The sequence below is a fragment of the Leptonotus elevatus genome, chromosome 14 (genome assembly GCF_054856555.1).
Source record: "Leptonotus elevatus isolate MCC_2025b chromosome 14, RoL_Lele_1.0, whole genome shotgun sequence".
NCBI classification, from domain to species: domain Eukaryota; kingdom Metazoa; phylum Chordata; class Actinopteri; order Syngnathiformes; family Syngnathidae; genus Leptonotus; species Leptonotus elevatus.
Genome location: NC_141252.1, coordinates 796,441 through 818,179, shown reverse-complemented (window position 1 = coordinate 818,179; position 21,739 = coordinate 796,441). Strand labels below are relative to the sequence as shown.

The 21,739-nt window shown below is 44.0% G+C and overlaps 2 protein-coding genes across 9 annotated transcripts; one reads left to right on the top strand and one right to left on the bottom strand.

Annotated features, from left to right (window-relative positions):
- Positions 1–12,435, top strand: LOC147162422 (BRD4-interacting chromatin-remodeling complex-associated protein). 4 transcript variants are annotated; one of them, XM_086094127.1, is made up of 15 exons: positions 1–92; positions 509–698; positions 2,070–2,115; positions 2,634–2,676; positions 2,747–2,812; positions 3,303–3,485; positions 4,064–5,233; positions 5,894–6,073; positions 6,373–6,790; positions 6,929–7,065; positions 7,133–7,197; positions 7,768–7,916; positions 8,990–9,084; positions 9,159–9,261; positions 9,370–12,435. In XM_086094127.1, coding segments are annotated over exons 2-15 (3,198 nt in total). In that variant the 5' UTR covers positions 1–92; positions 509–697; the 3' UTR covers positions 9,912–12,435. The 4 variants fall into 4 exon arrangements, with proteins under 4 accessions (XP_085950253.1, XP_085950252.1, XP_085950254.1 ...); XM_086094126.1 differs by having other exon boundaries at positions 9,340–12,435; XM_086094128.1 differs by lacking the exon at positions 2,634–2,676 and having other exon boundaries at positions 9,340–12,435.
- exd2 (exonuclease 3'-5' domain containing 2) lies at positions 3,253–21,725 on the bottom strand. Of its 5 annotated transcripts, XR_015097013.1 has the most exons (13): positions 21,605–21,717; positions 20,932–20,996; positions 20,092–20,465; positions 18,901–19,151; positions 18,704–18,830; positions 18,178–18,500; positions 17,917–18,023; positions 16,610–16,745; positions 15,745–16,113; positions 14,395–14,646; positions 9,312–9,764; positions 8,914–9,224; positions 3,253–6,766 (listed from the first exon to the last, which is right to left on the bottom strand). XR_015097013.1 is itself a non-coding variant. In XM_086094131.1 (11 exons), the coding sequence occupies exons 3-10, from the start codon at positions 20,443–20,445 to the stop codon at positions 14,430–14,432; spliced, it is 1,884 nt and encodes a 627-aa protein (XP_085950257.1). In that variant the 5' UTR covers positions 20,446–20,465; positions 20,932–20,996; positions 21,663–21,725; the 3' UTR covers positions 9,617–9,764; positions 14,395–14,429. The 5 variants fall into 5 exon arrangements, 4 of the variants coding, with proteins under 4 accessions (XP_085950257.1, XP_085950256.1, XP_085950258.1 ...); XM_086094131.1 differs by lacking the exons at positions 3,253–6,766; positions 8,914–9,224 and having other exon boundaries at positions 9,617–9,764; positions 21,663–21,725; XM_086094130.1 differs by lacking the exons at positions 3,253–6,766; positions 8,914–9,224 and having other exon boundaries at positions 9,617–9,764; positions 20,092–20,460.
- Positions 21,726–21,739: the final 14 nt, after the last annotated feature.

Sequence of the window (21,739 nt, the reverse complement as noted above, 5' to 3'; positions counted from 1 at the left end):
CCTCTTCCTGCGTTTAGCATCTGAAAGGAGCCCCGAGTGAGAATCGATGGCGCAGAGGCCCGCTTGACAGGACAATAAAGCACAAAGAAGGGGTGAGTCTTCTCCTTTTTGCTCTTTTTTTCCCCTCCCCATTTTCACTCGCTTCTTCATCACAAGACGACGAGCGAGCGAGCGAGCGTGCGTGCGTGCGAGCGAGCGTGCGTGCGTGTCTCGCAGCTCCGCGGGGGCCGCAACGCTTCCACGCGCCGCATCTTTTGTCAGCATCAGCCCCTTTTCTCACATCACAACATCCTCATCACCACCCCGCCCCCTCCCCACAAAAAAATGATTTGATAACATTTTTTTCCTTGTAAATATTATTTGAGAGGTGGTTTGGGAAGAAGGTGGATGGGGGGCGTGATGTACTAATGCGGTTGTCGGTGGGGTAAACAACCCCCCCGTCCCCCTCCCCATTTATTTATTTTAACGATGGGGGTACACTGACTGAAGAACTATGTTGTATTTCCAGAGTCTCCGCAGCAGCCATGCTCCAGCAGCCGCCGTCTCCCCGCATCCCTCGCACCCTCCTCGGCCAGGAGCGCCCCCCCTCCTCCAGCAGCCAGCGACTCCTTCAGATGACCGAACCCGGCCGGCACTCCCCATGAGGCGGCCACCAGCGCTCAGACCGACCGCTCTGTATGGAGCCTCTCGCCAGTGAAGTAGGTGCAGTGGGGGGGCAAGGGGGCTCCCCAACCCGCGGAGCGGAGCGGGGGACTTTAATAATGACGATAATGGCTTAACTTTTAGCGATGTTGTCTGATGACGTCACTGGCAGGCGTTCTCATAGAAACGAAACGGTAGTCAGATTTATATTTTTTTTTTTAAAAGTTGAACTTTATTTATTTTTGGGGTACAATTTAACAATAATTATTATTTTTTTTTAAAAGTACATTTAAACATTTACGTATACAAAATAATTGAATTTGGAACATTTTGATCATGAACACTAACTAGTCCTAATATTTTAAGTTGAACTTTTTATTTGATTACAAATATTTAAAACGTTTTTTTTTTTAATATACAACATTTAAAGAAAAGAAAAAACCCTAAAAAAATCAGTTGCTACTTGGTTTTCTTTCTCATCATTGAATATAAAGTCATAGACAGTCAGAACATTTGAATCATAAAAACAAGTCATAATTTGTGGAGTTGAATTCAAACAATGTTTTAATATACGTAATTATATATATTTTTTCATGGTCAGAATATAAAGAAGTTACTGACCGGTTTGCTTTTTATTTATTTTATAATATATATATATATATAAAGACAGCCATTTGAGTTAAAGGATCTTTGTGCAGTTTGTCACTTTTTTTTTTTATACTCGCGACTGCCACCTCTGGCCCAAAGCATAACTGCAGCATATGTGTCAGGCTCGTTTATGGTGCGCGTAAGAGCACGTGCACGATCTTAAAGCAACAGCCACAGTTGACAAACGGCGACATGACTTCAAATGAGGTAAGAAAAACTCCGGCCCTCCCCAAGGAAACTGGAGTGTGAGGGTCCGCACACTCTACTATAAAGGGAAGATATGTGCACTCCCATTAAAACAGTCAGGGCTCTTTGTACTCATCTGGGCATTGGTGGAACATGCATAATGTAGAAAAAAGCTTTAATATTACCTTTTTAAACGGCACAATGCACCTTTAAATAACAAAAAATTACAAATTTAGAATTTCTTTGTAGAAGTTTTTATATAAATAACATAAAATGCATTTTTTACATATACATCATTTAAAAGGCACATTTTACTGACCTTTTGTTTTTTTTTTTATCTTCAATTACGAAATTTAAAGTCATTAGTGGTGACATTTCATCATATAATAAATCTAAACTTCTTTTAAGTTATACTTTTAAAAAAAATGTGCAAAACATGAAAACGCATAAAAAATATCTGATTAAAAAACATACAATTTACTGGCATTTTATTTTTAATTATGTTATATCTTAATTTACACACACATAATGAAAGAACACATTTTCACAGACCTGCTGTTCATGTGTTTAATATGCGGGATCTTCCTCTGCAGTGGACATGGAGGATGAAGACGGGACTTGTCTTCTTGATGTTTTGTGGTGAGTTTTTGTCCTAAAATGGGATAGAAAATAGCACAGCACTGTATAAAGTTGTAATTGCTCCGGGTAAAAATAAAATAAAAATAATATCAATTACTCTTAGTATGAAATCCAGTGGGAACTTGAGTATATGAGTTAATTTGTGCCATGATTGTGCTTTGAACTCAAAACACTCCTACTAAATAAAGTCCTTGTGCTTCTGTCTTTTTGATAAAGGATAATGGCGCTCTAAAATGTTGTTTGTGTAATAAGCATGCAGGAACAACAATTAAATTGAATGCAAAGCATTTTCAATTAGAACCATTCAACACATTTTTTTTTTTTGCTACTATTCAACGGACATTGGAAATAAAAGGGCCAAATGATGGCTCAGATCTCGGAATAAAACTCACGAGTTGGGCCACGTGCGCCTCATGGCATCGCCGTAGATGAATTTGTGACAGCAAACAGCAAAGATGTGATGTTGCCAATAAAAAGTGCGTGTTCTCAGATGGAATTGTGACTCCTTTGTGTCCTAGTGACCCCCAAGCCCTGAACGACTTCCTTCATGGGACGGCCGAGGTGACTAAAGAAAGAGGAAAATCTTGCTTCCATTTTAGCTCTAAAATGTTTCCTCATTTCCTCCCGCCAGCTGCAGACCGAAGACCTGCTTATTAGCGCCTCCTCTGGGGAGACGTCCCTCTTCGCAGATGCCCCGGTAAGTGTCGATCAGGTGACAAAGTACAAATAATTGGAGGATTTTTTTCAGATATCTGTGCTTTATTTGGGTGTTTATTTTATTATATATTAAAAAAAAATTGCATTCATGTTTGTAAATTTTTTTTTTTCCTTCTTACCATAAAATAAATTCATTGTCAAAAATTCATCTTAAACTCAAATTGAAACTGATGGGAACAAAAAATCACAGCATCTCTGTACCACCCACGTGCAATTTTTTTTAGTGGTGGGCAAAACATTTTGGGGGTGAAATTTGTTGGCTTAAATTATTTTTTTTTTTTTTAAAGAAATTCAAAATCAAACTCTGATGGCACAGATACATAAAGCTTGTGTTTGAATTTCTAACAATCATTTGGCACTGAATTGATTGACGGTAAAAAAAAAAAAAAAAAAGAAGAAAAAAAAAAGAAGCCACCGCTACCTTATGTACAGAGTGTGAATTTGTCTTCCTGTCTTTTTGCGGCCTCCAGAGTCCCGTCTCACTGCTGGGGGACGACGGATGCTCCCCGAGTACGCCGCCGACCGGCTGCGTGGATCTCTCCTTCCTGGAGGAGGCCCTCCTCTCGTCACCGGAGGGCGCAGACGACCCCGAGCGGGGGGAGGTGCCGCAAGGGGAGCCTCCGGTTGCACCCGGATGCCAGTCGATGGAGGAGGTAAGAATTAGCCAAGGAATACTTTACACCAACGAGACATTTGCGATTTACAGGAAAAAAATGTGTGTGAATGCTGAGATTCTGAATGAAAATAGGGATGCATTTGGAATGCTACGGAATGATATTAAACGACGTGGAATGGAAATGAATGGAGAATTTTTTGGGTGGTATGTACAAATTATAGACATGTTGAAAATTGTTACCAAGGTGAGTTAAAATGTGCTGAATCTTTTGAATTTTAAATGAAAACAATGTGAATCTGTTGTGTTGAATGTCCCATTGGGAATGAATGGGGAATTTTTGGTCGAAAATGGGGAATTTTGGGAAAACTGTACATTTTTGGAATGGGAAAGGTAATAGCCTGCAAGGCGTGAATTTTGGGAATATGTTGAAACTGGACTGATGTGAATCGGATGAATTATGTGGAAGTAGATGCATGTCAAAATAATTGCCAGAAGAAAAATGCATTCGCATTAAAGTAATGAAAAATAAAAGAAGGAAAAACATGAAACAGGCTGAAGTTGAAATGGTCATGAAACGCAATAAGGCCTGGCGGTTAATCAGTGTTGGTTTTGCAGGTGGCGGCGAAGGAGGAAGAGGAAGAGGAAGTGGCCTGCTGCGACATCCTGCAGCAGAGCCTGAAGGAGGCCGACATCACGGAGCAGACCGTCACGCAAACGGGGGACTCGCTTTACCCGCCCGTCCTGACGCCTCCCGCGGTGCCGTTTGTAGCAAAGGTTGGGGCGACGACCTTGCCCAGAGACACTCAGGCGGCCGTGGAGCCGCCACAACCCTCCTTGCTGGCCGTGGGGCCAGGGTGCCCCTCTCTAAAACCCGCCCCCCCTCCTCAGCTGATGGGGCTCCTACCTGGGAATGTTTTCCCCGTCCCCTCATCGGAGACTTCCTTGGTTCAGAGTTCCGGCATGATTGTCAATAAAGTCGCGAGCACCCGACCTCTCCTCACCCCTGCCCCAGGGATCGTCCTGCAGCGCGCCCCTCACCCCATCCAGCCCAAGCTGCCCATCAGCATCCAACCAAGACTGGTCCAGATTAGCCCAAAGCCATTAGGGCAAAAACCGTCTCCGGGTCTCACGCTCGTCCCTGGGACCGCCTCTCCAAATATTCTCCTTTCTCAGAAGCCTTCCGCTCCGGCGCCGTCTGAGCCCCTCCCCAAACCCGTCAGCCTGCAGCTGCTCAACCAGGGCGGCTCCTTCATGCTCCAACCTCAGGGACTCTTTCAAGGCCAAAACCAGTTCCTTCTGCCGGGTCAGTCCCAGGTGACCATCGCCCAGCCTGCTGCCGGACCTCTACTGACCGCCGCCCCTCCAGGACCGCGGGGGACTCCCTTCAGCGGGCAGATCGTGGACGGCTCGCAGCTCCTAACCGTGCCCCAGAGACAGCTCAACTTCAGCCCCGTGTTCACCACCACGGCGCAGCTCGCCCTCGGCCAGGCCACCATCTTTTCGCCTACCGTCTTCCAGATGCCGGCGCAGCTCGCCGGGAGCTACGTAAACGGCGGGCAGGGGCAGAGGGCCGCCCTGGTGCACGGACCGGCTCTGGGAAACCACATCACTTTGATCAACGTCAACGCCCCCTCAGTGGTGCAGGGTTTGCCTTTCGCGGCTCAACCCGCGCAGGCGGCGGCCACCGACGCTCCGCTGGGCCTCCAGACGACCTCGGTGGTGCTTCTACCTGAGGGAGGTATTCCCGAGGAGAGGAGCGGCACAGAGGAAGATTTCCATCCACAGGTGACGTACCCAATCACAGAGGTTTACAACTTGTAGCGCTTTGGTCATGTTGGAATTTGGTGGGAGTAAAGCAGTTATTGTAGTTTGGAAAAAAACAAAACTTAATAATGACTTAATATTAGTCTATAAGTTACAGGGGGTAATTTAAGGTGGATAAAAGTAATTTACCAATTGTGAATTTTACACGACTAAAGAAATTAGTCATAATTTTACATGAAAACAGACATAAGTTACTAGGATAAAAATGTGAGTTTTAATTTTTGCAGAGAAAATTGGGGAATTTTATGAAAATAAATGTATAATATTTATGTGAGAAAGGCCACCATTTTAAGATATTGTTTTTTTAAACAAGAAAAATTGAGGAATTTTACATGAAAAAAGATGTAATATTAGTTTGTAATCTTATATGGGGGATATAATTTAAGTTGAATGAGAGTAATTTACAAGTTGTAGTTTTACAAAAAAAAAAAAGGGAATTTGGGGGGAATTACAAGGATAAAATTAACATTTTTGAATTTTAGCAGAATAAAGTGGGAAGTGAAAGTGAGAAAGGCAGTATTTGACAAAAAGGTTTTAAAAAATTTAATTGCACGAGAAAAAACAAAAACTAACCAACGAGAATGAAGTAATATTACAAATTGTAATTTCCCACCCATGCAGCGCTTGGGTCAGGTGAGCAAGCAGCAGGTGTCGGTGCAACCCATTGCCCCCTCGCCGCCCGTGGCGACCGTCCTGTCGACCCCACCGGAACCGCCTCCCGCCCCCAAAGTGGCCCTAGTGGTGGAGGATGTGGCCCGGTCCCTTCGTCAGAACCAGGACTTTATGCAACAACTAAAACAGGTCAGAACCTCAGATCGAAACTCTTTATAATTATTATTTTTTTAATATTTAAGAAGAATAAAAGTCATTAAGTTGTAATTGGTTTAGCTGGTAAAAGGTTGAATTTCACGATAATACATTTTTGGTTGTTTTATGAGCAGTAAGTCATAATTATGTAATTTTAGAAGAAAAAAGTTTAGAAGAATGCTTTTGTCTGAAAATGGTCCTTTTTTTGTGGAAACAGTCACAAAAGTCATAATTTTACAAGAAAAAGAGTAATAAATATGAAAAATAATTATTCAAATGTCATCTAACCTCAGCAAGCACTTGGCTCTCCCGTCACATCGGACCTGTTGGTTGGGTCGGCACCTGCGGACTCTCCCACGCCGCCGGTGGACAACGAGCAAGAAAGCCAACCAGCGACCACCGCGTCGGACCCTTCCGACTCGGAGGACACGTCCCTGCTGGGCTCGTCCCCTTCGCTCCAGGACTCTGCCACGTTCCCCGATCCAAACCTCCTTCCTGGACTAGAGGGCTCTTCCCCACGGCAGCAAGTCCTGTGCCGGGTTTCACATCAGTTCCCGGGCTCGCAGGCTTCGTTTTCGCTTTCGTCGCCTTCCCAGGCCCCGTCGTCCTCTGAGCCCCCTTTGACCCCCAGCATCCCAGTGCCTCAACAACAGCCGGACCCCTCAGCTGCAGGGTGGGTGGGCACCCCTGTCCGACAGCACACACAAAACAGTGAGTTTCTCTTCTCGTCACATTCATCCATTTTCTAGACTTCAACCCAAGAGAGAATGCATTTTCAGTCCGTCTAAAAAGGCTGGGTGTGGCAACGGCAGCCATTTGTAACACAAATAAAAACAACACTTGTGTCAGCACCGACAGCTGCCTTGGTCGTCGAGAGCGACGTACTAACTCCCGACGTCCGGACGCCCTCTCCCAGCACGCGGGAGCGCCACCGGGGCGGGCTCCCGGCTCCCGAGGAGGGCGGCCCCGCGCCAGGAAGCCAGCAGGTGGGAAAATGGAAACGGCGTGACATTTTAATATTGCTCCCATAATGGTCATCTTTTGTCAACACAGCTGGCAGGCGCGGAGCTGCAGCAGGAGGAGGAGGAAACCCTAACACCAGCAAGCCGACATCACAGGTGGGCCAAATAGACCCTCCTCACAAGTACTGCACTTATAATAGATACAAAAACGAACACAAATAAAGAATTCAAGCGGAAGTCAACCTTGAACATTTCTTGACAATAATATGTTACATGTGACTGTACTGGCATAAACATGACATTCGGATTAATATTACATTTATGGAATAGGAGTTAAGCAGCACAATCCATACGTTTTAATCCATCTCAGGGGGCGGCCATTTTGCCACTTGCTGTTGATTGAAGATGACATCACAGTTGCTCAGGAAACAACAAATCAGAGCTCACCTGTTTCCTGAAGCTACGCTGTGATTGGTTGTTACATGAGAAACTGTGATGTCATTTTCGCTAAACAGCAAGTGACAAAATGGCCGCCCCCTGAGATGGATTTTGCTGCTTAACTCATATTCTACTAATAGAACATATTATTGTCAAAAGAAAAATGGGGTTGATTTCCCATTTAACAAAATAAAAACAAAAATGTAAAAATGAAGGCTAACTGAAGCTACATCTTACTGAACTTAAATATTCCCGAATTGCCAGTGATGTTTTGATTTTGCACGTCAGGTTCCAGCAGCTGCTTTGCTCGGACCACCTGGCGGTCCAGCACCCGCGCACCAGCCCGGCCTTCTGCACCCTGACAGAAGCCACCCGCCGCCTGTTGCCGTACCACGTCTGCGCCGGACACCCGCCCTCTCAGGAGGATTTAGCTTTAGGTTGGCCGGCAACGCTTTTGTGCATGTTGATGAATTGAGAGGAATCCTTTGCTAATTTGCTAATTGATCTACTCATGTTTTTTTTGCCATCGATTGTTTGCTGAAACGCTCAACTGATTGCATTTTGTTCTCTTTCGATCACATTCTACGATACCACAAGATGGCGCCAAAGTCCTCCGCTTATAATGATAATACATTTGCAGTATGCTTCGAACTATTGAAATTATTAACTCATTCACTGCCATTGACGGCAACAATTCATTTGAACTATTTCTATTAGTTTTCCACTTTTTTTTTTTTTACTTTTGTTAATAAGAGTATGAAAACTTAAAACATTTTTTTTATTGTACATTTAGAACAGATATAAAATTTGTGATTAATCGCGAGTTAATTATTAAAGTCATGTGATTAATTACAATGAAATATTTTATTCACCTGACACGATTTTAAAAAAGAAAGGCGATTAAAATGTTAATTTTGATTAATTGCATGACTTCACTAGTTAACTCCCGATTAATCACAAATTTTATATCTATTCTAAATGTACAATAAAAAAAATTCTAGGTTTTCATACTCTTGTTAACAAAAGTGGAAAAAAATGTTAAACTAATAGAAATAGTTCAAATGAATTTTTTATCCATATCAGAAGGCGGCCATTTTGCCACTTGCTGTCGAGTGAAAATTAGATCACAGTTGCTCATGTCTCAGGTATCAACCAATCACAGCTCAGCTTCACAAAACACGTGAGCTGTGATTGGTCGTTGCCTGAGCCCCGAGCAACTGTGATGTCACGTTCAATCGACAGTAAGTGTCAAAATGGCCGCCCGTGAGATGGATAAAAACGGCTGGATTTTGCTGCATAATTCATATTCCACAAATGTAATACAATTTTTTTTTTTTTTTTTAAAGGTCCTGTTTAGACTAGTGAGGTCACATATAACATTGTCAAGAAAAGCTTAAGGTTGACTTCCAATTTAAGTCAGGTCAAATAACTTACCTTTCATTTTTGCTCTAGCAGTAGGATTCGGTCTGTATCACCCACGAATGTCACTGTGATGTGGTTCCTCCTGTAGTGGACCAGGAGTTCGGCACGGTGTCACGATTCCTGCTGCAGCGCACCAAGGACATGGTAAACAAATACAGGCAGCTACTGGTCCAGGAAGCATGGGTAAACGAAAAGAAAAAGAGGATTATTTGTTAGCGTGTGCCCTGGTGGGAAAAAAACGGAACCCTTTCCCGCAGCAGGAGAGCCCGTCCGCCGAGATGGTGATGCTGGAGCGTCTCTTCCTGCAGGCGGAACGCTTTTCCCTGGCAGAAGACAGGCGGCGGGCACACAGAGACCCAGGTTAGCAATACGCAAACATCAGCTCCCAAAAATACTGCGTTTTCACATACTGTTGGCAAACATCTCATATTATTTCAGAGTCTTTCTTGATGTCCTTGACTTCATCAGCATCGTCCTCGGGGACCCCGCAGCCTCCACCGCCGTCCTCCCAGGCCTCGGTCGCAGTCTGGACCAGACAGTCAGACCGCCCGCCTGGACTGAAGACGTACCGCTCCAGCTCGCGGGGGGGTCTCCGGCTTACCATCAAGCAGGAGTGCGGCTCTCGCAAGGTGGTGCACAGTTCCGTCGACGATGCGGTGGTGGCGGTGGAGCGGGACGGCGCGGGCCGGCTGTCCAACGGAGCGTCGCGGCATACTCGGCGCGATGACAAGATCCCCAATGGAGCGGAATCCAAAAAGAAAAACCTTCAAGCGCCAGATCCACAGGACACCCCCAGGGTGAAATGCCTCAGGCTGGACGCCCCGCCGCCGCCGCCGCCGCCCCTTAGCCCGCCACCCGGCTCTCTGCGGGAAGACAGCATGCTCAGTGAACATCTGCAAAGCGCCATCGACAGCATCCTGGAGCTCCAACGGCTGCAGGGACAGTCGGCGGGCCCCCTCACTAGGGCCCCGGACCAGCCCGTCACCAGCGCCTTAGGGGGTCACCTGTGAGGCTCTGCGAGAACTCCCAGCTGAGCCAACCAAAAGCTTGACTTTTGTCTGTTGCTAGGAAGATTTTCATTCATGTATCATTCTTTCTTTTCATTTTCAAGTGGCAACTGAAAACGTGATTTTTTTTAAAGTATTTTTGTTATTTGACTTGAAATTGAACATTTCTAAATTTTTCAGTGTAAAATTTGGGCTCGGATCAAAAATACAAAGAGTAAAAAATATAGTTGATTTATATTCAAATATGTAGTGTTTATGTGACCTGGAAGTTTGGAAAGGCGCATTCGTAAAAAAAAAAAAAGTTATCTCGTTCGCAGCATTTTTGTAATTGTGGTTCAGCATCCGAAGATAATTTTGGGAACCAATTCTCTCTTATTTACCATTTTTGTCTAAGTAGTATTTTGAACCGAATTGAGACGCACATATTTAGGCATAAGCATGGCTTTGCCACCATCTGTTGGCTTCTATCGGCAATTACAACAACCTGGCTCTATCGACAGTGAAGGGGGGGGGGGGGGTTGGTTTGTTAATTTGGCATATTAAAAAAAAACGGTGCAAGGAAGGAAAGACGCTGAAATAGCTTGTACAAAATTCCACTCCTTCGGAAAATCGTGTCAAATGTAAAAAATACAATGACGGAGGGAGCTAAATATGAAGAAAAGACTAGATGAAATGTTTTACTGTATTTATTTATTATTTCAGGCGTCTACTTTAGTATATTGTGTGGACGTTAGTGAAAGCAATTTTCATGTATCCTTCAAGAGGAGTCCCACATTTTGCGTGCCTAAAATAGAAATATGGAGGACATTTTCTGGAAAATGTCTTACGCGATACAAAAAAAGTTTTTAGGGTTTGTCTTTGGATTGCCAATTGAAAATGGAAGGTGTGATGATACACGGCTTGATTTTGATTGCTTGTTTGGAAAAAGATGAAGAAATAAGACAAAGAAAAAGCACTAATAGTTGCTAGGTGTTAGATACAACATTTTGGTGTAGCTTTGTGCTGACAAAAAAGTCTATTTGAATAGCTCTATGGTTTCTGTAGTAGTATTTATTTATTTTTTAAACAAATCCTTTCCCAGCAGTGCCAAGCTTCCAGGGTATTTATTTTGATAATGTGTGCCAATGTTTCAAGTCAAACTAACTCCAAAGAACTTGTTGCCCCCGGCCCCCCGGCCCCCCACAAACACACCAGCAACTTTTCGGGTCCTTTCGGGAAACCCGCACCACTACCAGACGCGTCGTAGCTCAAGCTGTGAAAAACAAAGTTCCCAGTCTTCTGTCCCAGAGCAAGAGACGAGAACAATGTCGGATGTTTTTGTAAAAGCAATAATGTCTCCGGGACGAAGGAGAAGGAAAAGGAACAGGAACAGGAACAGGAACAGGAACAGGAGGATCTTGCTTGTTGCGGGATGATGTCGCTTCAGTTTTGAACAAGTAACCTGGGAACTATAGACTTGGACCAGAAGGACTTTACACTTGCATGAGAGTTCGATCAAATGATGTGGTATCTCTGAGTTACCTGCCCCCCCCCCCCCCCCCAAAAAAAATCAGGCCTCTCTTGAGACTTGATCTCAATGACTTTGGTCTTACTAGCAACTTTGCGACTCATTTGGTACTTTGGTTAAGTTGCGTGGTCCAAGTGACTAAAGACACAGAACTTAAATGACAGTCCAATGAAAACTAAATTATTTACAACAAATTAGCTTGAGGCTAAACGATGTGGAACTTGCATGAAATGTCCAAATGACTTGGGAACGCGGCATAATTGGCATAAAAAAAAACAAAAAAACATGGACTAAACTAGGACTCCTTTGAGAAAAGATGTGAGACTCGATCCAATTAATTTAGACTTGGCTTGCAACTTTGGGAATCACGAATCTTACAAAGTGACTCAAGACTTGAATGACACTTGGACCAAAAGATTTGAGACTCGCGTCAAACTTTCATGAGATCAACTGATGTGTAATCGGTGCTGGACTCTAAAGAAACCTACACATTTAAATATTGTATTTACAACTTGCTTAAGGCCAGGACCAAACAAAAAAGGACTACTTAACCCGAGACTTGGACCAAAAGAAGTGAAACGTCCAATTTGCAAACTTGTGGAAGAGTTGAACCAAGAGACGTTTGAGACTGAAAGACTATTTGCTTGAGATTTGGACCACGTTTCATGCAAGTTTCACATCATTTAGTAGCTTGGAACTTGTAGTGACTCTATGCGAGAACTGAACGAAACCCTTCAGAACTCCGCAGGACTTGGACCAAAAGATTCACACGAGAATCGATCTAAATGACTTAAGATTTGCGAGCGACTGCACTGGACTTGGTTTAAGACTCCGGCATTTGCTTTGAGACCTAGACCGAGTTTCATGCAAGCTTTATGTGGGTTAGTAATTGGGAACTGCAATTAGACTCAGAAGTCAACTCAAAAATATATTTTTGGATACTAATCTGTTCTAAGCAGCAAAATCCAGCAGTTATTTCTTTAATCAATATCGCAAGGCAGCCATTTTGCCGCTTGCTGTCGAGTGAAGATGACATCACAGTTGCTCGGGTAACAACCAATCACAGCTCAGCTTCAGAAAACAGGTAAGCTGTGATTGGTCGTTACCTGAGCAACTGTGATGTCATCTTCAGTCGACAGCAAGCGGCAAAATGGCCGCCCGCTGAGATGGATAAAAAAAGACTAGTGAGGTCACATATAACATATTATTGTCTATAAATGTTTAAGGTTGACTTCCACTTGAAGGACTTTAAGACCAGGAACCAAATCCCTCCGTTTCTGTTGGCCACTTGGGAGCTTTTGTTAACGTGACAATCTTTTTTTCCCTCCCATAAAACGTACGTACACCCCCCCCCCCCCCCCAAAAAGTGACTGAAAAAACTCTCAAGTTGTCTGTGTGTGAGACTTGGACTAAAACCCCTTCAGGACCCTCTGTGACTTCCCACATGTTCACTTTTTAAAATGGTCCCAGTCAGGATATGCAGTACTTTAGCATGCAAAACCTTGGGCAGAAACGTCATCCGGGGTTTCTGACGGAGGTTTTCGTGGGAATGCAGTTTTACAAAAACAAACAAAAAAAAAAGATGTCAGAGTGACTTTTCACTCCTTGCCGCCGCCACTTTTGTAAAAATAAAATGGCATCGGTGGAATGCAAGCCCTTCTGGAACGAGCCGCCTCGTGCGCCACTGTTGCAGTCGTCCGTAGTGTCCGACGCCGAAACGATCTGTCCAGTCGTCCCCTGGGACACATTTCCAGGGACGGATCGTTCCTCATGCCAAAATCTAGAGGCCTTAACCCAGCATAGCTTGGATTGTAAACGATTAAAAATGTGATCGTCTCAAGCGATTCATAACCACTTTTCTTTTTTTTTTACCGCTTTTACAGACTATTTATGAAAACTGTGATTTTGTACGAAAGAATAAAAACAAAGTGAATGTGGCATCTTGTCCTTTTGTGTTTCAATTTCATTACAAACTTTATTAACAGTATTTCATTCACATTTACAAAGACAACATTTTCTGTCCGCTTCGGAGAGTCGTCTTTAAATCACGCTCAACGGGCTAGCGGTGCGTTTGGGCTATAATCGGGACTAGGAGACCCACTAGAACATGGACCTCGGAAAGGCGTCCCGCTCCTGGGAAAGGGAGCATTTTTACGCACGGGCTAGCTGTTAGCGTCGCTCCCCCCCCCCCCCCGCCCCCGATTAAGATGCTCAAAATCTCATCTTGAAATAAATAAAAAGGGAATAATAAAAAATAAAAATAAAAAAAGCTTTTAAAGCGTACGACATGATCTATTGACTGAAATGGCCAATAGTCTGGACTAAGGACTTAGCATTACCGTTGCTAAGCCCCCAGTGCGAGCGCGTGCCAAAAACTCAAGTTTGAAAATAAATTAAAGGGGATCCAAGAAGCTCACATATTTTCAAGAGTGGAAATTGATCTATTGACTGAAAGGACAATAGTTGAGGGAAGTGGGCAGAAGGCACAACAAAATGACTTGGGTTCCGTTAGGGTCTCAACTTGAAATAAATTAAAGGGGATCCAAAAAGATGAAATGTTCACTGAATCTATTGACTGAAAAGGTCAATAGTCGAGCGGGAAAAACAGCAGGGAGGAGCAAGAAGAAACGTAAGCATTTAGCATTAGCGTCGCTCTCGTCGCCACTGAACGCCGGTCAAAATCTCATCTTCAGAAAAATTCAAGGGGATCAAAAAAAGATGACATTTTCAAAAGAGCACAAACTTGAGCTATTGAGCGAGGCTGACAATAGAGAGAAAAAAAAAAATGAAGAGGGCGAGAGCGACCAGAAACGTTAAGGATGAGCCTCATTAGCGTTAGCTGCTAACCTGCAATGTGTAAGGATTAAGAGCAGGCAGCTGCGTGTCTAGTTTTAAAAAAAATCTCTGTAAATTTCACAAATGTGTCACTTCTATCTGTTTTTTTTTTTTTTTTTTTTTTTTAAAAAAGCAAAATCCTACCACGGGTGTTGATTGCAAAGCTCGGTGACCAACTTTTAGTCGCCTTTGACGGGCAGGTCTTCGCTGTACTTGCGCAGCAGCTTGTTGTGCTTGTGCCGGACGCACCAGAGCGGCGGCAGGTGTTTGGGGCGCATGGTGGACAGGAAGTGCTGCCTCCAGCGCCGCTCCAGTTCCATCAGACCATGCGGGCCTCGCTCGGCGTAGGCGCGCACGACCTTCAGGCCGTGGCACATGTACGCCTCGTTTGAAATCCTGAGGAGAGAGTCGCAACTTTGATTTCTTCAAAGAAACAAACCCTGGCTTTAAAACCCTACGTTGAAATCTTAAAAACGGAACATTTGACATAAAACCTGGTCTGAAAATTTAACCCTAGACTTGATTGATGATTAGGATATCTTTGCTCAAAAGCTTCAATTGGAACCCTAAACCCTGCTTTTTAAACCCGAAATGGAAACAAATCAAGGTTTGGAACCCTAATTTGAATCTAATTTAACCATGTCTGAAACCCTAATAATAAACAATAATTTCAAACTGTAACCCAGGTTTGGAAACCTAAATCATGTCTTGAAAACCAAGCTATTTTGAAACCCTAAATGTGGCTTGAAATCTTAATCTTTGCTTCAAACTCTAAATTAAAACCCTAACCCTGGCTTCAAACTCAACAAATTTAAACTAACCAGAATGCAACTCTAATTTAAGATTGGGAGCCTGATTTGAAATATGAACCATGTTTTAAAACCCAAATTTGAAAACTTAACCCAGAATTGAAACCCATATCCTGGAACCCTAGCCCTGGTTTGAAACACAGTTCAAAACCCTAACACAGGCTTGAAAATTTAATTTCAAACCTTAATCATATCTTGAAACCCAAACTGTGTCTTCGAGACCCTAATCTTTGCTTAAACTCTAAATTTAAACTCTAACCCCCATTTAAACTAACCCAATCATGGATTTGAAACCTTAACCGTGTCTTCAAACCCTAAATTTGGAACACGACCCCAGGCTTGAAACCTTAATCTTTGCTAAAAATCCTAATCAAGCTTGGAATCCTAATTCAATAATTTAATCATGTGCTGAAACCGTCACCTAAGCTTGGGGTCCTAATTTCAAACCCAAATCGAACCCAGGATTGGGTTGAAACACAAATTTCAAAACCCTAACCTGGGCTGTGAAACACAAAGGTTTGAAACCCTAATCATTGCTTTGAACTCGCAACCATAATCAAGTCTTGAAGTGAAATTTGAAACCCAAACCAAGGCTTGACACTCGAACCCTGGCTTGAAATAGTAACACCTGCTTTAACCCAATGACCTCAATATGCAGCGAGTGTGAAGGGCGCGGTCCACCTACCTGGTCTCCAAAGAGGCGGCGCGGCGAAGTTCGTCCTCCGTCAGCTCTCGCTCTTCGGTCACGTCCAGGAAGCTCCTGATGAGCGCCTGCAGCTCGACCCGGCGCCACCAGGGCAGCCCGCCGCCGGCGGTGAGAAGGGCACGGGCCGCCGAGCGCACCCGGCGCCGGTCCGTGTCCTCCGTGGGCCGCACGCTCACCTCGCAGCCCTGCGGGGCGGCAAAGTCTTCGGCCAGCCGCTGCTTGAGGGAGGCGTCGTGCACGTTGGAGGCGGCGTGGCAGCAGGTGCACAGCAGCAGGATGTCGTGGGAGTTGTGATCCTTCATCTCGCTGGGGAAGTGCCGCCGGTACTCGTGAGGGACGATGTTCTTCCTGAGGACGGTACGGGGATGCAGAGTCATTCTTTCAAACTAATCTCGCTCAACATCTACGAACGCCATTTTAAAACCCAAATACTTGCTTGAAAACCCCAACTGTCTTAAAAGCCCTATTTTAAATATTGATACTGGTTTGAAACCTTAACTCTGGGTTGAAACACTCTTTGTAAACCCTCAAACTGGGATGAAAACATAACGCTGGCTTCAAACCCTGTTTTCAACCCCAATGCTGGTCTTAAAACGCTAACTTGGAAAAAGTCACATTAAAGCCACACCCTCGCTTAAAAAGCCTATTTTAAAACCCAAATAAACAATTACTTGAAACCCTATTCATAAAACACCAACACTAGTTTGGAAGCCTAATTTGAAAAAAGTCACTTAAAACCCTAACTGTAGCCCAGAACGGTCACTTTTTATTACTAGTCACCAAAAAAACTCTTCAAATTTTTTCTTTTGAATTTTATGGAAAACATTTATGGTAAAAATCAAACCTGATATAAGAGTCTTCTCTGCCGCAGACCACGCAGCGGTTCTGCTTGGCGGTGAGGTAATAATCCTGCTGGGAGTCCGGACGTCCCGATGGCTCGAACAGAAGCCTCACCACAAACGGATCCTCGCTCTGGAGTACTGGAACACAAGCGCCACAAGGTCGGGAATGCGACACAAGGTCGGGTGCCCAAAAAAATAAATAAAAATCACACCTTTTTCCTGGCATTGCGGGACAAAATTGCTTGCACGCAGGAGTTGTCCCGCCTCCAAGACTCTCAATAAACAACTCGGGCTACTACCTGACGTGCAAAGCTCGTCTCAGTCAAGATTGCATCACTTCAACGGACTTTCTTGAGGACAATTACTAGTCATTTGGTGCCATTTGTGATATCTTCGAGAAGTGTTGAAAGAGCATAAAAACTAACAAATAATGAATTGGTACTTATTAAATTATTGTTAGTGATAGACTGATATGTTTTTTTCAAGGCCAATTATTAGTCAAAGAGACCGGTAACCGATATTTCAAGCCGATATTTATTTGCAGTAAAAGAGAAAATATTAGCGTCAAAATGTTTTAAATGCATTATTTATTTTCCTTTAAAACATATAAAGAACTGACAGCTTGATTTAAAAATTATTTTAAAAAAAATGCAGGGAACTTCAGCATGTGTTAAGCTAAATTAAAAACTAAGCAAGTAAATAGTTCCCTGAAGTTTTTGACTATAAATAAAGTTTTCCAAAATTTCAACATAATTTATTAATTACATTTTTTTTAAATATAAATTGTAGGGAGCATTTTTTTTATAAAGTGTAAATTTAAATAAATCCATAAAAAAAAGTTCCCTGTATCTCACTGAAGGACAAATGCATGCAAATGTAGCTAATTTGGGGTTTTCGTCAGGGTTCATCTCAGTGAGATGCCAGCTTTAAATCGACCTGCGTAAAAAGGCCGACATATGTCAAAATGCCAAATACTGGCACCGATAATCAGCCTGGCCGATTATCGGTCTATCCCCAATTATTGTACTTTAGGCTTGTAATGCATTTTGGACCCCCATTTGCATTTCACACACGGGGATTCCTGGTCAGTCGGGAAACAGGAAATTTACAGCTCCTCCCTCTTTGACTGATTTCGGCGCAACTTTCAACCATTTCTGATGCAGCGCCATGGAGTTAAACCACAATTGCATTAAAAACAACACCCCTGCCTAAAAAATTTCCAAATAACGAACCGTACATCAAACAGTGACGTGGCAAAAAGAACACGACTCGAAGTGAGAGTGTTTACACCTCGTCATGAACAGCGCACCTCCGATTCCTTTGTCCAGGTACCATTTGGCCTTCTTCTTGTCGCATGTGCAAAGCGGCTGACCGTCGGGAGCGTGCAGGTAGCAGTTGTCGTACAGCGGAGACTTCCTGACACACGACAGGAAACGTTTCAGTTCACTCTAATAGACCTCTTCATAATGTTGGACAGAAAATCGAAAAGGCTGCTTCGGTGGGACAAACACTTGGCGAAAAGGTTGATTCGCGCAAAAGCCGAAAGCGGCCTGACTGGACTCCAGCCCACCTTGGCGAGTAGCCCACGCCCAGTGGCTTCCTTTTGTTGTTCTTCCTGGGGTCTGGGACTTGTTGATCTCCAGACTCGGGGCTCCCGGGGCTCGAGGACATTCCCTTCAGGGGCCCGCAAATTCGCCTCGTCCTCTCTGCGCGCTCGTCCGCCTTGTTGGCCCACCGGCCCCCGAAAGGCACGTCCACCGAGCCCTGGCAGCGGGCAGCCAACGTGGCGTAGGAAAGCCCGTTGGCAGAAGTGGGGTGGGCTTCGGGGCCGACGCCAAGCAGGTGGAAGAAGAGGGCGACGGACACTTGGGCGTCCTTGGCGGCGTATGCCATCTAAAAAACAAAAATGTATTGGCATGAACAGATTTGTGAATTTTCTTGTAGATCAATAAAGTATCTATGGACACTATGCAATAAAATAATCAAAATCTTTTTCTTTTCTTTTAATGAGAATTGAAGTGGCGAGTCTCAAATGAAACTCTTTCGACCCAAAAAAGCCGGATTCTTTGGCGGAGGTAAAAATAGTGTGCCATAACCTGCTGCGGCGTCAGCTGATCCGCCTCCCAGTCGCTACAGCGCACTTCCAGCGACTTGTCCAGCGAAACGTTCAACACGTCAGCTGCCAGCGACTTCAGGCCGAGCCCGTTGCTCACTGGCGCCTCTCTGAGGAAAAAAGCCGCAAATGCTTGAGCGGAAAAAGCAAAACTGCGACAAACGATATCGGGAAACTCACTTTTGTCGGAGAGCGAGGTGGCGCAGGTCCACCGTGCATTTGAGCGACAGACCGTAGTCGCGCGCCAGCCGTTGGCCGTCGTCGTGGCAACCGACGCCGGCCTTCAGGATGTGCGGGTCGCGCAGAACTTCCACCAGCTCGGGTGGGAGCTGCGCGCCGCGGAACGCCGGCAGCCGTACCAACACGCAACACCCCGAATAGGACGCGAGCTGCAGCAGGGAGACCACCTGGGGGCGGTCATTCGCCGACACCTGCGTAAAGAACGACTGGTCTGCATTTCTGGTCTAAACTTGCGTTTATGGAATGAGTTGGGCAGCAATACGTGCTTGTTTATATCTCTCAGGGGCGGCCATTTTGCTACTAGCTGTCGACTGAAAATGACATCACAGTTGCTCGGGTAATGACCAATCACAGCTCACCTGTTTGCTGAAGCTGAGCCGTGTTTGGACGTTACCTGAGCAAAGTGATGTCATTTTCAGTCGACAAGTGGCAAAATGGACGCCCTCTGAGATGGACGGATGCTGCCGACCTCGTATTCCACAAACTAAATTAATCAGAATACTGTGTTTAGACTAGTGAGGCTGCACAGAACAGAGTATTGTAAAGAAAATTGTCTTCCACTTCAAAATAAAAGTTCTCTCACTTTTCTCCCCTTTGTTTATAGAAAAAGCAACTCGTATTGACATTTTTCTTGTGACACAACATTGTAAAATTTGGATTTTGTTTTTGCAAAATTATAACTTCTCTTGAGTAATCGGTGCCCCTCGAACCCCCACCCCCCCATATGAAGTTTTTTTTTCTTCTTTTTTCCCAACTGAGGTAGCTAGATATTAGGGCTGGAACTAACAATTATTAATTTGTTGATTATTCGAGTATATATTTAAAAAACAAAACAAAATAACTTTAAATTTCCACCCCAAATAGGCCATTATTTCAAATTGGCAGCAGAGAAAATCAGAGGTGGAGAATTCAGGTACAGAAAGTAAAAAAAACTGCCACATATTGGCTTTAGCCACAGGTGCTTCCCCTCAACCTGCAGGTTATGAGCTCATTTACCTGCCTTTGCTTCAACACAAAGATAACTCTGCTTTCATGGAGAATTACAGAAATTTCAGAGTTGATCAATTAATTAAGCCAACTGATCATTCCCCGAGTCTGATGTGATTTTTCTTAAAATTCTCTGACGTTTACCCATTCGCAGTCGAGTCCCAGTACCGGGACCGCTGCCAGGTCCTCCTGCATCGATGGCCACAGCTGCTGCCATTCCTCCTGGGAGCTCACCGTCACCGGCGTCACCGCCAGTAGCTTCTCAGAGGACGGGATGCACACAGGAGGGGCCGCCAGTGTCTTCTCATACTCCGCCGGCTCAATCTCCTCACGTGGAGAGCACCGGTTGGCTTCTGCGGCGACAGGAAGCGGCGTTTCCCTCTGGATGGAAGGTGGCCGCTTTTTTCTGGTGCTAAACGCTCGCCACACGAGAAGACCGCCGAAGGTGGCGCCGAGGAGCGTCGTGATGATGGCGACGAGTGGCCTTTGGTGAGCCATCACTACCTGTTGAGTCTGAACTTAAAAACACAATTGGCTTTCTTGAGCATGACAACTATTTCTATGATAAATTTAATGAAGTAAATGCAACTTTTAAGTTGCATGTAGATTAAGCACAGCCACGAATTCAGCTTGTGTGTTTTTTTAAATCCCTTTCCAAAACACCCTAGGATTTCGCGAGATGACGCCAAAGCCTTGCCTAATATGAAAGTTTTAACGACAACAAATGAGATGTTTTTTTAATGTGATAAGTAAATTTTTAACAGCAACTTGGTGCACACTTCAATCCCCCCCCCCCCCAATTGTGTTATACAGGTTATAGGTAAGGATACATTAACGGTAGAAAAAGGGACAGTAAAGATATTCAGACAATTCAAGGAAAAGTCCAATTCTGTCAAGTCCTGGCTGCGTCCCACACGTGACAACAATCTCCCGTTTTAATACGTCTCGATTACAGTACTACGAAATTTACTGAACATACCATACCTGTCCTTTGTCAGTGGACTGTCAGCTGGATACGCTTTGGGAATGTGGAGCCACACTGCATCTCCCTGCAAAAAATATAGGGATACAATTTAAAGAGAGACAAGAAGTTTCATGCTGGAGCTAAAGAATAAAAACACATTTCCAAATTCAAGAGTTACGATTCCTCTGTAAATGTGAAAATTGCTGATTTAAATAGAAAAGAGGAAAGAAAGTAAATTGATGAACAACTGTAGACCTGTGTGTTTGAGTGCAAGAACTGGACATACCAGCCATTTAAGCACATAATTACACTTGTAAAATTTAATTAAATTTGTATGTTGTTGTAATGTAAATGTGGCTCAAACGCTATTGTTTTTCATCAATCAAACGGTAAACTGACTTTTGCACCCATCTGTATATTTGAGAAAAATCACACAAGACAACTATCGAGATGAGGTTATGAGACTAAAAACTATTAAAACAGGAGCACAATTTAGTCACATTTTCATTTTACCAGATGAACGCAGTTTTAAACGTCAAATTTACTCGGAAAAACTGCGCTCATATTTGGTAAGGTGTTAGCCGCTAGCTAACCAAGTAGCCTCAAATTAGCTGGCTTTTTTTTTTCCAACGCAGCGGTCGGTGTCACTACAAACTAAGACAACACGTCATTTATAAACGTAAACAATCTTACCTCGGTGCGTTGTGTTAAAAAAAATAATAATACACCTGCTCTAGACACGTACATTTACCTTTGTTGTTGTTTTAAATGAACTTGTCGGTTCACATCCGGGTGCTATTTATATCGGTGCTAGTGGTGAAGCACCGC